We start from the raw sequence: 14,595 nt of genomic DNA, 5'->3' as shown, positions 1-14,595 counted from the left end.
CTCTGTCCCCACCTTCCTTCCCCTTATCTCCATTTTTTTTTTTGCCTAGCACATCTTCCTGTGTTATCTTGAGAAAAGAGCTGCCAGGAGGTAAATCCCAGCCCCTTGGGAGTAGTTCTGCTCTGCCCATGTGGGGCCCTGGCTGTGAGTAATTTTCTTCTAGAAAGTTGGAAGCTGTTGCTTGGCTTCTGGGGCCAGGGTTGCTCCAGAGAGGTTTAATGTGTTTTTATTTTTGTTTCTTTGTGACAGTTTTTCCCTCTCGGGAAGCTTCTACAGTGTTTCTTTGTTTCTGAAGTTCAGAATTTTATGATGACTTTAATATTTCCACTAATTATAATGAGCCAAAGAGAAATGGGCCTGCTCCCCTTGGGTTCTGGCTGTCTTGCTGCTCATGCCTCCTGCTTCCCACTTCATGCTGCAACTCCTGTGGCCCTTGAGGCTTGGGCTCTGGAGCAGGCAGAGGTGTAGGTCTGCACCCCACCTTTTCTGGTTGAGAAGAACCTAGGGCTCTCAGGCACAGCCTGAATCTAGGATGCACATTCTTTAGCATGTCCACCTTAATGTCCCTGTCATTAGAGCTTTTTGTCCCCAACACATGGTGTCTGGTAGGACTGAGGAAAGAGAGGACCCACTCAGCCATGTCCCGTGGCCTCCCACAACTGGGCCTAGCAACAGCTCTTGGGGCCTTGTGCCTGGACACGTTCTGGGAAAAGCAGAGAGAGGCGTTTAGCAAGCTGGAGAGGAGACAGGACTGGGCACAAAGGCTTCATCCTTTTAAGAACTTACTCTTACATCTTTCCAAGAACTTACTCTTCCTCTATAGACACTCTTTGTTGTAAAATAGCCTTGCTTACAGGTATTGGCAGTTAGAGTTTACCTGCAGAGAGGCACACCATTCTGCAGTGAGCCTGTCTGCATGCACTCTATCACTGAGATGCCTCCCAGCCCGTTTTCTTTTAATTTTGAGGCAGGGTCTCACCAGGTTCCCCTGGCTAGCCTCCAGCTCAGCCTGCTCCTGCCTCAGCTTCCTGAGCCCTGGGCCATCAGATCCTTGGGAAGTGCAGGAAAGTTGTGATTTACTTTGCAGTTTTCAGTCTTTTGCATGTACATTCTAGCTGAAGTGGTAGGTTCTGTGGAGCCAGTGGTGGCTCTGTAACCTGGCAGTGTCCCTCACCTCCCAAACCATTTATTGGGAAAGAGAGAAGTATGCAGGCCCAGTCAATGCTGAAGAGGAAGCACAACTCCATTGCTGATAAGCTGATGTAGGTTTTTAGTGTGATGGCTCCGAGTGTTCCGTTGGATCTGTAGTGCAGCTGTTGGTAAACATGGCCTCAAGCATGTCTGAACGATGCTAAAGATCCCATTTCCCAGGAAAGAGAGGCTCATGGAGACTGAGCACTCTCTCAAGGTCACACAGCTCTGAGCCTGGCTCAGTGCTGAGGGTCCAGGGTGTGGAAGGACATGGACACGAGGCTCTCTGTCTGCACAGCTCTGAGAATTGTGTGGACTCTTACTGAACTAGCATTTTCAGATTCACCACCCCAGTGTGAGGACAACAGAGTCAGGTGTCTCCCAGCCATGGGTGGGGCAACACCTGTGGGCATGACCGGACCCAGGTGAGGCTGAGCAAGACCCCCAGGGCCCATGCCTTTCCCTGGGACTCCTCATTGCCACTGCTGCAGGGAGAACCTTGAGCAACAGTGCCCATACTGGAGCCCAGGGCCAGAGTCAGTGTCTGCCAGCCTGCTCAAGGCAAGCGTGCTTCCTGTCCTGGTGTGGGTGACGTCAGGTTTTATTGCACCCAAGTACAAAGTACCCTGCTCCCGTTAGCTGCCGTGGAGGTCCTGTTCTATCAGGCTCCAGAGAGTGCTGGGAGGACAGAGGCCACTGAGTGCAGCCTGCTCACTCCTGGCCCTTCGGTAAAGGCCACAGCCGGGAGCCCCTAGCTCAGTGCTGGGCCAGGAGTCTGCCGCCCCAGGGTGGGGAGGCTTGTGCCCACTATGCTGTCTGCCTTTCGGAGGGATACGCAGGTGCTTGTGTTTGAAGAGCTTGTCATTTGGTTTTCCCTCTTCTTTCCTCTGCTATTGATTCTTTTCCATAGGTACCTGCACCAGTCGGGGGCCCTGACCATGGAAGCCTTAGAGGACCCTCCCCCAGAGCCTTTGGAGGGTCCAGAGGAAGACATTGCTGACAAGGTGGGCCTTGGGCACTGGGGGCTAAGGACCAGGAATAGGTGACTAGTAAGTTCCCTCAGGGGTTTAGTGGCCATGGGGTAAAAGTAGAGCTTTTGATGGTTTATGGGTGGAACCAACTGAAGAGAGTGGGACTGAGCAGCAGAAGCCATTCACCTTCGTGCCCATGTCTCAGGCAGCACACAGGTGCCTGTGTGGACGTGTGTGGGTCAGTTTGGGGGAGTAGCATTAAGGGACGCACAGTTTCAGTTCATCAAGCATGTAGAGGCAGGGCCAAGGGTGCTCAGGGATCAGGAGAAGAAGCACAGCCAGCAGTACCAGGAGTAGGCTGTTTTCCCCAAGGGTCTCTCCTAGAGTGGAGTAGAAAAACAGAGCAGGGAGCTTCACCATGGTCAAGGCCCCTGGTTCCAAGGCCAGTATGAACTTTAGGCAGGTGACAGCTGCTACATACTGTACCCTGCCTCTTGCACCTGACTTCATCTCCTCTGCATGCCATCTCCTGCACCTGACCTTGCCTCCTCTGCATGTTCCCTGCCTCTTCTGCACCACTCTTCATCTCCTCTGTACCACACTTCACCTTCTGCACTCCCACTCACCACCTCTGTGTGTTTCCTGCCTCCTCTGCATATTCCCTGCCTCCTCATACCTCTTAACCTTCTCTGCACCCTACCTCAGGTCCTGTGCATGCCCCCTGACTCTGTAGCCCTTCTCCATGGCAGCTCCACCTCTTCAGCTCTGCACTTTGCTGTGAGTCCTTCCTCTACTTACCTTCATTCCTTCTCCTACCTGTGCATGTGAGTTATCTCCCATCATGTGAGGTCCCTGAGGGACAGAGGGCTTCAGAAACAGGCCTTGCTGCTGGATTTGATAGTACACATCTGTAATCTTAGCAGCTCGCGAGGCTGAGGCAGGAGGATCACGAGTTTAAAGCCAGCCTCAGCAATGGTGAAGCGCTAAGCAACTCAGTGAGACAGTGTCTCTAAATAAAATACAAAGTAGTGCTGGGGATGTGGCTCAGTGGTCCAGTGCCCCTGAGTTCAATCCCCAGTTAAAAAAAAAAAGAAAAAGAAAAGAAATGGGCCTTTCTATCCCCAGGCACCCAGACCTCCTCCATAGGCTATATCTGGTAGAGCAGGGACCCCCACTTGTAGAGGGAGCTGAGCCTTGCTATCCCATGTGCCATTTAGAAGGGTGCTCTCAGGGCTCCGAGCCATTGGACCCCTGATGATGACCTGTGTCCTTGTGCTATGGAGGTGAGCGTGGCCCTAGGGGGAGCTGCACTGTGGTGATTATGGAGCAGTCTCCAAGAACCAGGTAGACCCAAGTCCAGTAGATAAACAGCTGTGGAAGTCCTGTGCTGCCCCAGCCTGTTCCCTGGTGCAGTTCTTCTGCCTCTGTTTGCTCCTCAAGCCATCATTTTGTTATCCAGGTTGTCTTTCTGGAGAGGCGGGTGTCAGAGCTGGAGAAGGACAGTGCTGCAGCCGGAGAGCAGCATGGTCGGCTTCGGCAGGAGAACCTACATCTAGTGCATAGGTGAGTCTTCCTGCAGCCCCCTCTGCTCCCTACCCATACCTTCTCTGCCTCATAAGGTATCCCTGGAGTTGCTGGATGGGCACCTGTGCATGGCTCAAGGGCCATGACTTGCTGGCCTGAAGCTCTGTTGAGTGATCTGTAGCAGGTGTCCAGGGCCTCGACACATAGGGCATCCTAGGATCAAGGGACCTAGGACGTGATGCTTAGTGGGGAGCAGTTGGAGGTGGAGAGCACAGTTTAAAATCCTAAGGAGGGAGCAGGTATGGTGGCACACTCCTGTAATTCCAGCAGTTCAGGAGGCTGAGGCAGGAGAATTGCAAGTTAAAAGCTTGGAGGATCACAAATTCAGAAACTTTGCAAGGCCCTGTCTCAAAATAAAAAATAAAAAGGACTGGAAATGTGGCTTAATTGTGGAGTTCTCCTGTTTTCAATCTCTAGCACCCCCCAAAAAATCATAAGGAAGGCTGGACACAGTGTTGCATACCTGTAATCCCAGTGATTTGGAAGGCTGAGGCAGGAGTATCACATGTTGGAAACTAGCCTCAACAACTTAGTAAAACCCTGTCTCAAAATAAAAAGGGCTAGGGTCATAGCTCAGTGATAGAGTATTCCTGGGTTCAATTCCCAGTACTACAAAACAACAATAACAAACACCAGAATAGGCCCAGGACATGGCTCAACACAGAGCAGAGTAGATGTTTTGCCCACTTGAGGCCCTGGGTTCTATCTCCAGCTCCAAAACAAATCCACAAAGAGATGTATCTTTTCATAGTGGATTTTACCCAGAGCCTTTCTAGGTCAGTTTTCTGGAGAACCTGGAGGCTGGCTCAGGGTCAACCTATAGCCAGTGGGCTGTCAATATGGTGACACGTTCCTCAGGACTAAAACACTCAAGGTCATTCCAGATGAACTTGGCTGCACGAAATAATCACATAAGAGACAGAGATTTTTCTTTGGGGTCCTGTAATGTCTCCTCTGATCTTAAGGGTCTGCAGAAAGAGAGAGAGAGCAGGAGCTGAACCCTTTTATTGAGGAGAAGCCATTCAGATGAAGCAAGGGGTCAGGTTTCAGGGGATTGAGTCTAGCTTTGTGATATCTGCTGTTAGCAGGTTGACTGACATTTAGGAAGGCCACACCCAAAGGCAGAGTAAGAGAAGGGGGACACACAAAGGGAGCTTCCATGGAACATTCTGTCCCAAACAGGGCAAAGGAGTAGTATTACAAAGGAATAGATGAGTGTAGCTCAATTCCAGGGGTGACCCGCCTATGTCTGAAGACACGCCCTCAACTTCCTGCACTGGGGCAATGTCCAGGTTACCACAAGATATAGTGACTGGTCAAATCCTCTCCGCTCCAGGATGGAAGGCACAAATCATTCAGAGTGGCTCGCTCCCCACAACTTAAGATCCCGTTTCTGGAAACTCACTTGAAGTATTCCCATCATAGCATTGGTCTGTGCATGGAGCCTGTAGCTCCTGGTCACTGTGCAGCCTACATCCTCTGCAGGCCCTCGCTCACACTCACACTCACCAAAGGCAGATGTATCTCCCTTTCACAGATAAGAACCCTGAAGCTGAGAGCTCAGATTTGCCAGGGCCTCAGAGATAGCAGGTGGTCTCTGGGGCTTGGACACAGTGTGTGCTGGAGGAGGTCAGGGGCCCTGGGTAAGGGCAGGGAAGAGCAGGCCAGGGACATCTTGCTGGACATAGTTTCCCTCTAGAAGACTGTGGCTGTAGCTGTTGCTCAGTAGCAGGAAAGCAAATGGATGTGACGTACAGCCAGTCAGGATGGGGCAGAAGCTCAAGAGGGTGTCCCGAGAGGCTCTTGTGGGCCCATGGGAGACGTTCTTTGAGCCACCCCATTACCAGGCTGCCAACCACAGCTATACTTGAGCCCCGGGCTAGGACTCTATCCCTCTGGGCCTGTTTCCTCATAAACCACTTGAGCCAAGTGATCATAAGGGAACAGTGGACTCATGTTGTAACCCAGGCCCTCCCTAAGCACAACTCACACAAGGTAGAAACTCAAAACTGCTGTTGTGGGTTGGGTTGTGGCTCAGTTGTAGAGTGCTTGCCTAGCATGCGTGAGGCATTGGGTTCAATCCCCATCACTACATAAAAATAAACAAAATAAAGGTATTGTGTTCATCTACAACTAAAAAATATATATATGAAAAAAAAAAAAAAAGACTGCTGCTGTTCAGGAGCACTGAGTCAGGACTTACCTTCTATCACAGCACAGGTACCCGCTGCCAAACAGGCTACACTCTCCTGTGGAGTGCCAGCCAGCACTGCTGCCGAAGGGAATGGGGGCCTCAGGTGTGTGGCCTCTCCAAGAGGGTACATCCTGAGCCTTCCCTGGAGACCCTTTCTACTTGCCCACCCCCTGAACCAGGGTACCCTCTCACATCCACCCTGGTAATAGTGAGGCCCCATTTTTGGTATAGGGCGCCTGCCTTCTGGGGTCTCTGAGTACTCAGACCTGGGAGCATTGTGCCTGTGCAGCTTTTTCTACTCTATGCCCCTTTCCCCCGCCCTCCCTGCACCTGTGCAGGTTGCCCTTGGCGTTTCACATCCTGCTGTGTCTCCAGTGCTCACTGTTTACTCCTTGGCTTCTGGTCCCACTTGTGCTACTTGCTTCTGAGGATGATGATTGCTGGGAGCTGCCTACTCAGGCTGCTGGGAAGCCAAGTTCTCCTGTAGCTCAGTTGGCTCCAGAGCTGGCTGGCCTGTGCTGGTTTTCAGCCTTTGCCTCTGGACAGTGTGTCTGTCAGCTTCTGGGGACTTCAAGAATCCTCTCCATGTCATCTCTTTCTCATTTCTTTCTCTCAATGATAATAGTCCTCTTCATTTTCCTAATTTCAGACTTTGTTTTTCTGTGCATTTTTTCCTTTGTATTTTCAGGTTTTCTTCCTCAACTCTTCTATTGAGTTTGAAACTTTTTTTCCTGTTTTGATTTTTTTTTATTCCTTTTCTGAGTGGGGCTGGGGATTGAACCCAGGTCCCTCAACCCTGTTTTTAATTTCTAAGAGTTAGGTTTATCCACTCCTCCTACAGCAGACCTCTGGTTTTTCTTAGAGCATTTGGCCCGGGACTGGCCACCGTGGGACCTGGTTCTCTGTATATTCCGAAGCTTCTTTTGCTATCTTCACTCTCACCCACCAAAGAGGATCAGAGAAGCATGTGACAGGACTGGGGCTATGGGCCTTACTGTGCATGGGCAGGGCCTCTGGTGCTTCCCTAAGATGTCCAACCTGTCCTGCAGGTGGTCATGGAAGGGGCCAGGTCTCAAGACCTGCATAGGGCTGATCTCCAGATTAGCCCAGAGGCAATTCCTCCTAGCTGTGTCCCCTCTGTGGCCTCTGCACCAGATGTGCCCAGCACCAAGTGCTGGACCTGGCTGAATGTGGTGTGGACCTCACCATGAGCTGACCATGTTGCATTGAGAATCCATGCTCACCCTGTTGGAGTCTGTGCTCAGCCATTATGTCCATTTGCTGCAGAATGCTGTGGCCCTTGGACTCTGGTGCTTTCTGGCCCCTCCCCCAGGCCTCATGTATCAGATTTACAGGGCAAGCAGATGCCAGGGTCAGGACTGTGCCCTGGGAACAGGCACCTGGGAGGTCTGAAAAATACTGTCTCTTCCCCTTTGCATTCAGAGCCAATGCCCTGGAGGAGCAGTTGAAGGAACAGGAGCTCAGAGCCCAGGAGATGGTCCTGGAAGAGGCCCGGAAGCAGAAGGAGCTCCTGTGCAGGATGGAGCGAGAGAAGAGCATTGAAATTGAGAACCTACAGGCCAGGTAGGTGAGGCCTCCAGAGCAGAGAAACCCACCAACCTGAAAGGGGAAGGGATCCAGAGAAGTTTAGTTGTAGAGTACAGGGAGCCTAAGAGGAGAACCTTAGAACTCTTCTAAAGCCTCCAACATGCATCCAGAGACTGCAGCATGTTAGCTTCTATAGACCTGTCCCCCTCACAGATCCCTGTAACACACACCCCAGCCAGAATCCCAGGAATTTGGGGAAGTCAAGGCAGGGAGATCTCAAGCTCCAGGCTAGCCTGGGCAACAGAGACAAACCTGTCTTTTGTTAAAGGAAATGGACAGGATTGTTTCTGTGTACACTTAGAATTTACAGTGTCATTACTGGTACATTTACAAATACTGCAGAGGGGAGCCAGCAGGTAACTGACCTGGCACATGCATGTACCCACTGATGGGTGATGTCAGAGGCACACTAGGCCAACTGAAAGATCTCCCAGTGGCCAGAGCTGAGCCACCTGAGTAGCTCAGCCGGCAGTCCTGCAGGAGCACAACCCCAGGTGCAGACTGGACGTGCAGCATGGTGCATAGACGATCAGTTGATAAAAACATCTGAGAAGACACAGCCCTCCTTTCATAGGATTCTAGAGAGTTTCCCTAGACACGCCTTCCTGGAGGTGGTGTGGGTCTCTCCTACTCTGGGCCTCCACTCAGAGACTGGTTCTCTAAAACAGAGTGGGCAGAAAGCAGCAGCCTGGCAGAGGGGACACCCAGCAGCCATACCTTAACCAAATGACCCGTGTGAGTGTCAGGAATGGTGTGACAAGACAGGCTGTACATGGTGGTAGGGTCTTGTCTTCCCAAACCCATTGCCCCAGAAAACATCAGACAGAAACAACTTGAGACCCAACGTGAGGGATGTGCCGGGACTGCTGCACACTGTCAGGGTTATGAGAAAGCAGGGCAGTCAGGGAGACTCAGACCAGGGGACTAATAAGACATGAGAACTGATGCCATGGGGGTCCTTGGATGGGATTCTGGGCTTTGGTGGGAAATCCATAGCATGTGTCGTTTTGTTGAAAGTATGGCTCAGCCGGGCATGGTGGCACATGCCTGTAATCCCAGCAGCTCAGGAGGCTGAGTTAGGAGGATCCTGAGTTCAAAGCCAGCCTCAGCAACTTAGCAAGGTCTCAAACAACTCCAGCAAGACCCTGTCTTTAAATAAAATATAAAAAAGGGTTGGGAACATGGCTTTTAGTTGTTAAGGACCCTGGAGGTTCAACCCTTGGTACCCCCCCCTCAAAAAAAAAAAAAGAGAAAGAAAGAATGGCCCAGCTGAGTGTGGGCCATGATGAAGGTACCCAGGATGAGCAGTGGCAGCAGGAAGGAAAGGGAGCAAGCAGACCCTTCGGACACTAATTTTGCTTGAAACTTCTCTGAACCTAGAGTGTTCCAAACCCAGTATTTAGAAGCATTTGTGGGCTACAGAGAAGCTTCAGCCTTGAGTGTTCATGTGGGGTCAAGACTGGCCACTGCCCCTAGGAGGCCCTAAGGGCCCTTCCTGCCCTTAGAGGTACATTTTCAGGAGAGTGGTCCAAGCTGTTGTTATGCTCCAGGCTGCAGCAGCTGGACGAGGAGAATGGTGAGCTGCGGTCCTGCACGCCCTGCCTGAAGGCCAACATTGAGCGTCTGGAAGAGGTGAGCCCCCTGTCCGATTGCAGCTGGGGGTCCAGGCCCCACCCTACTCCAGCTGCCCCTCTGCCCTCTGCTCTTGACACCAGCAGGGGAGTCAGGGACTCTAGAATGGGGAGCTGCTGCCAATTGTGGAGTGACAGCACCTGGCCTGTTCTGTGTAAGGAGCTGCCCTTTTCTGGAAGACACTGGACCTTACTTGGCCTCCAGCTCTCCCATGGACTCAGATCCCTGGGGCCCACAGATTCCCAAGGATCTGAGTGAAGGGATTCCCTCCTCCTTAGATATGCAGGCAGAGGTGAGACTGTGTCTGTGTCACAGCTCCCCACCTCCCCTCCCCTCCTGTCTTTCCTCCTTGAGTGCCCTCTGGAAAGCTCTGAAACCAGAGGATGCTCCAGGATCACTTGGGCTCTGGCTTGCATGAACCAGAGGTGCCAGGATAGAGCTTCCCACAGCCATGATTTAGGTCCCATCTATACAAAGGTCCTTCTCACCCTGCCTCTTGAGAAGTTACCATTGTGGCCCATGTGTGCCTTGGCCCTAAGGTAGGGCAGCCTTGAAGGCTTAGGCACAGCTCTGCAGAAATTGATCCTAGGGCCACTATGCTGGGGTGGATTGGGAGCGGGTCTGGGGTGGGCTCTTCATGCACATGAATGGTGTCTGTTTTCATAGGAGAAGCAGAAGTTGCTGGATGAGATCGAAGGGTTGACGCTGCGGCTCAGTGAAGAGCAGGAGAGCAAGAGGAAGATGGGGGACAGGCTGAGCCATGAGCGGCACCAGTTCCAGAGAGACAAGGAGGCAACCCAGGAGGTGAACAGAGCCACTGTCCCTTTCCCCACCTGCCCTGTCACATGTGGTGTGCTTCCCATGCATGGCTTTCAGCTGCTAACCGGTGCCCACGGTTGCCTTACAGCTTATAGAGGACCTGCGCAAGCAGCTGGAGCACCTGCAGCTCCTTAGGCTGGAGGCTGAGCAGAGACGGGGCCGCAGTAGCAGCCTGGGCCTGCAGGAGTACAACAGCCGCACCAGGGAGAGCGAGCTGGAACAGGAGGTCCGCAGGCTCAAGCAGGTATGGCTTGGACTCCCACCCACCCTGCCTGGAAGCTTTTGGAAGACTGCTGAGCTCGGGTCCCTGTCTTAGCCCAGCCCCCAACAGGGGCCCGGGCCCCATGTGATGCTGCTGTGTCCCCAGGATAACCGCAACCTGAAGGAGCAGAATGAGGAGCTCAACGGGCAGATCATCACCCTCAGCATCCAGGGCGCCCGGAGCCTCTTTTCCACAGCCTTCTCTGAGTCTCTTGCTGCTGAGATCAGCTCAGTGTCCCGTGATGAGGTAAGGGCCCTGCCTACCCGTGCCCATGGTCTGCACGTCCCATGCTGACTTGTGCTCTCCCCACAGCTCATGGAGGCTGTCCAGAGGCAAGAGGAGATCAACCTCCGCCTGCAGGACTACATTGACAGGATCATCGTGGCCATCATGGAGACCAACCCGTCCATCTTGGAGGTCAAGTAGTCCCTCCAAGACCAGCCTGGCTGCTCAGTCCTCCACCAGCACCCAGAGAGCCCCTCGCACCTTGAGGAGCTACGCCCAGGCAGTGGGGCTGCAGGGGGTGCACAGCAGTACCGAGGAGGGAGAAGGAGAGCCCCCAGCCTGTAGTCCACAGTGGACAGGGAGGGAGCAGGGCCTCTCAGCCTCTGTGCAGTGTCATGGGAGTCTCAGGCTGGGGCAAGTCCCTCTGACTCCCTCATGACAGATCCCTCTTCCCACCAGGGCTGACAGCCACACAAGCGCCCTGACACATCCAATCCCGGTTGCTCCAGATGGACCCCCTGTATGGGACATGGTGGTGTGGGAAGGACAGGTGGGTGAGGCTGACACGTGCAGGGTCTGGCTATGAGCCACTGGCCCCTAGTGCTCTCCTCCCCAACTGCTCAGGACATCACCCAGCCAAATGCCACCTCGATCCAGCTTTAGGCCCAAGGGCCTCCAAGCTGTGCAGCCATCCTATGGCCTGACCCTTGCTGCAGTAGCCCTCAGGGACTCTTGACTCTTATGCCAGGACTGGGGCAGGAGCCCACTGAGACTCTTTGCTCTGAAGTCAGGACTTGGGATCCCGACTCTGGAACTCATTGCATGGATGGTGGACAGTGCTGTCCTGACTCCCAGGTGCAGGGGCCACTTCTCTGGGTGTGGCCTGCCTTGGCCTCCTGGAGCAGTCCTCCCTAGGCGGACTGCCATCGCCTTGGGTGAAGTCAGATTTTTTGGGTCCCGGTCCAGGATCTGAAACCTCATGGCTCTGACTTAAAATCGCTGTTCTTCCTGAGGGTGCAGGAGGGCAGGGAAGCAGGCTTTCCCAGGACTTGAGCAGTGGCTCCTTGCAAGCTGCTGGCCCATAGCCTGTGGGAGTGAGTGCGTGCCTTGTGCACCTGCAGCCCTGCGCCTCCACATGGCCCTCCACACTAGAGCTTGTGTGGCCCCGTGTTGTACAGTTTTGGGGAAAGCCTCGGGTGTAAATCAATGTAAACTTGGAGGAGAGATTTTTCTATCATGTAGAGTAGGTATTTTTTATAGATTGAAGGTTGATCAATTTTTTAATACTTTACAGAGAGAAAACTATCTGTGTATACACATAAAAAAAATATATATATATATATATATATATATGTATGTATAATATATAAGTACTGGAGCCTGCCTCTCTGTGCCCAGATCCTAGCCCTGACATGACTGTGACCTGTCCTGCTGGCCACCAGCAGTGCTGGGGCTGCAGACACGCTTCCAGGAGATATACCAACCAACCTGCACGCTGCTTCTGTTCCCCAGAGAAATGGCTCTTCCTGCCAGGAAGCAGGAGGGTGGGAGACCAGGAGGGTCTTGCCCGATTTGTCAAGCCACCACAGATTAAAGCTGTTATCATACACACAAACTCTGTCCTCCAGCAGGTGGTGGGCTGGGGTGTCCCTGGGCCAGGCCCTGACTTCCCCCAGGTGTCTGGGGACATTGGTCAGACCTCACAAAATCTTGACTCTGCAGCTTGGCCAAGCCCTTCCCCTCACCTAATGCTCCAGGACAGCATGGCCTCCAGGCTGGGCCACCCCCAGGACTCAGCCACTGTGGGTAGGGTCTGGATCTTTAACTCACCCTAGAAAAGTGCCCTGCCTCAGGGGCGGGTGTGGTAGGACAGGCCCCAGGCTATTTTCTCCAGCTACTATCCAGGTAAGATGTGGCCTGAGTGCAGCCCAAGCCTCCCCGAGGCCACACTAGGCCTCTTCAACCCCTAGGCTGGTGAAGGCCCCAGCATATTCCTTATTATTCCAAAGAAGGAATTTGGAGGGCTCCACAGAGAGGATTTGAACATTTTTTTTTTTTTTAAAGAGAGGGGGAAGGAGAGAGAGAGAGAGAATTTTTTTTTTTTTTTTTTTAGTTCTCGGCGGATACAACATCTTTGTATGTGGTGCTGAGGATCGAACCCGGGCCGCACGCATGCCAGGCGAGCGCGCTACCGCTTGAGCCACATCCCCAGCCCCTGAACATTTTTTTAAGAGAGAATTTTTTCAATATTTATTTTTCAGTTTTCGGTGGACACAACATCTTTATTTTTTTTTTTAATTTTATGTGGTACTGAGGATTGAACCCAGTGCCCCGCGCATGCCGGGCAAGCGCGTTACCACTTGAGCCACATCCCCAGCCCTGGGTTTGGACATTTTTATTATTCATGTGCCTATAAACAGGGAACCATCTAAGTGTGGGTTTCTGCAGATGCTTTATGCACACGTGACCATTTTCACAACCATGGTCAATCTGCTTCAGTCCCTACCTGAAGACTGGGGAGGAGGGAAGGGACCTATTCCTTGCCCTCCCCATGGTTCCTGCAACTTCTTAGTTCCCCTCCAGGAACAAGCCTTCTAGGCACAGACTGGTATCACACCCCACTGAATTGCAAGTCTCATAGTGTCCCTATCCCTGAGATGCAGCTTGTCAGGGATCAACAAAGGGTAGGGCCATGCCAGGTGGTGAGAGGAACACCCCAAGGCAAAGAACATTGAAGGTTGTAGCCCCAGGATGGACACCAAGAGGATAAGTGCTATGTCTGATTGGAAGGCAGTCATGTCTGATATCCCCTTGAAACACCTACCCAACCTAGGTGTCCCTGGAGCAGCAAATGGCACACCTGCAAATCTCTACCACCCTCATACTGACCTGCCTACTTGCCCACTGGTCAGACACAGATGGAGAAACTGCGGCTCAGAGAGGCTGAGGACTGATTTGTAATTACTACCCCAAGAATGTTAAAATTCTTGAGTTATCTTAAGCATTATAAGAATTTATCTTTTTTTTTTTTTTTTTTCCTTCTTTTGGGTCAAACTCAGGCCTAATACATGCAAGGCAAGCCCTCAACCATTAATCTACATGCCCCACTGGGTTCTGCTGACTGCTCAGCTTCCACTCTTCCCAGAGCTGGTAACTTAAAGGGATATAACCTGGCCTGCAGTGGGGCTTTGTCCTCAGTGGGGAGAGTGAACAGGGGGGCTCCAAGTACCAGAGCCTCTGGCCCAGGACTCCTGGACACTTGGGTAGAACTGAAATAGAAATTTGGGATCATGGACACATCAGAGGCTGAGTTTCTGCCTGCAGGGGTATGGTCTGCCCTCCCATCTATCTGGGCTGCCCATGGGATCTGCCTGATAAAGCAGGGCCCCAATCTACCTGAAAGCTAGGAGCAGGAGCCTCTCCACCATGGGCTGGCAGCTTCTTAGTTCCATGTCCACAATCCAGTTGGCCCCCACCAAGAGTCATTGGGATTGCTGTGCTGGCCCTCTGGAGTGTCCAGCTCAAAGAAGACAAGCACTTGCTTGGAACATGGTGGGGAAGGTGGGTATAAGAGCCATTGTTAAATGAGGTGCCCAGAGACCACTGCTGAGAAGGACCTGCAGGTGAGCAGGAGCAGGCCCAGGTCCACTGGGAGCTCACCTGAAGCATGTTCCTGGAGGAGAGAAGGCCTTCAGTCCTTTAGGAGACCCCAGCATGTCCTGCAAGGATGGGGGCCACTCCTTCCCCACAACTGTACAGTGACCTGGTCAGGATGTCTCTGGTCAGCTCTTAATGCTGCACAGAGCCCCTGCTTGAGTCTTTCAAGTCTTGGTCCATTCTCTTTGATGGAAAAGCAGAGGCAAGGCTCAGGCTCAGTAGGTTTGAGTGACTGGTTAGGCCCTTCCACTTGCCGAAGGCCCACAGGGCAGGGACTGGCCAGGGCCAAGAACTCTGTTCTCTTTATGTGAGGTTTTATTCTTTGACACAGTTGTGTGGCCTGCAAAGTGGGTAGTCATGATTGGACAAATCTGAGCTTGGGACCAGAATCTCTCATGCCCTCACATCAGGCTCACAGAGTGCACACCCCAAGAACCTCGGCTCTGATGGCA

At 52.5% G+C, this 14,595-nt stretch overlaps 1 protein-coding gene across 4 annotated transcripts in view; it reads left to right on the top strand.

Moving 5' to 3' along the window:
• Rab11fip3 (RAB11 family interacting protein 3) overlaps positions 1–12,101 on the top strand; it is a 66,677-nt gene extending 54,576 nt beyond the window's left edge. For all 4 annotated transcript variants that reach the window (XM_076840031.2, XM_076840030.2, XM_076840029.2 and 1 more), the window contains 8 exons: positions 2,102–2,195; positions 3,622–3,725; positions 7,384–7,524; positions 9,099–9,180; positions 9,847–9,984; positions 10,088–10,243; positions 10,367–10,507; positions 10,574–12,101. In XM_076840031.2, coding sequence (XP_076696146.1) covers positions 2,102–2,195; positions 3,622–3,725; positions 7,384–7,524; positions 9,099–9,180; positions 9,847–9,984; positions 10,088–10,243; positions 10,367–10,507; positions 10,574–10,687 — 970 coding nt within the window. In that variant the 3' untranslated portion in view covers positions 10,688–12,101. The remainder of the gene's footprint in view (positions 1–2,101; positions 2,196–3,621; positions 3,726–7,383; positions 7,525–9,098; positions 9,181–9,846; positions 9,985–10,087; positions 10,244–10,366; positions 10,508–10,573) is intronic.
• Positions 12,102–14,595: the final 2,494 nt, after the last annotated feature.

Source organism: Callospermophilus lateralis, chromosome 19 (assembly GCF_048772815.1).
Source record: "Callospermophilus lateralis isolate mCalLat2 chromosome 19, mCalLat2.hap1, whole genome shotgun sequence".
Taxonomy (NCBI): domain Eukaryota; kingdom Metazoa; phylum Chordata; class Mammalia; order Rodentia; family Sciuridae; genus Callospermophilus; species Callospermophilus lateralis.
The sequence above is the reverse complement of the archived record's forward strand: the minus strand, read 5'-3'. Positions and strand labels throughout refer to the sequence as shown.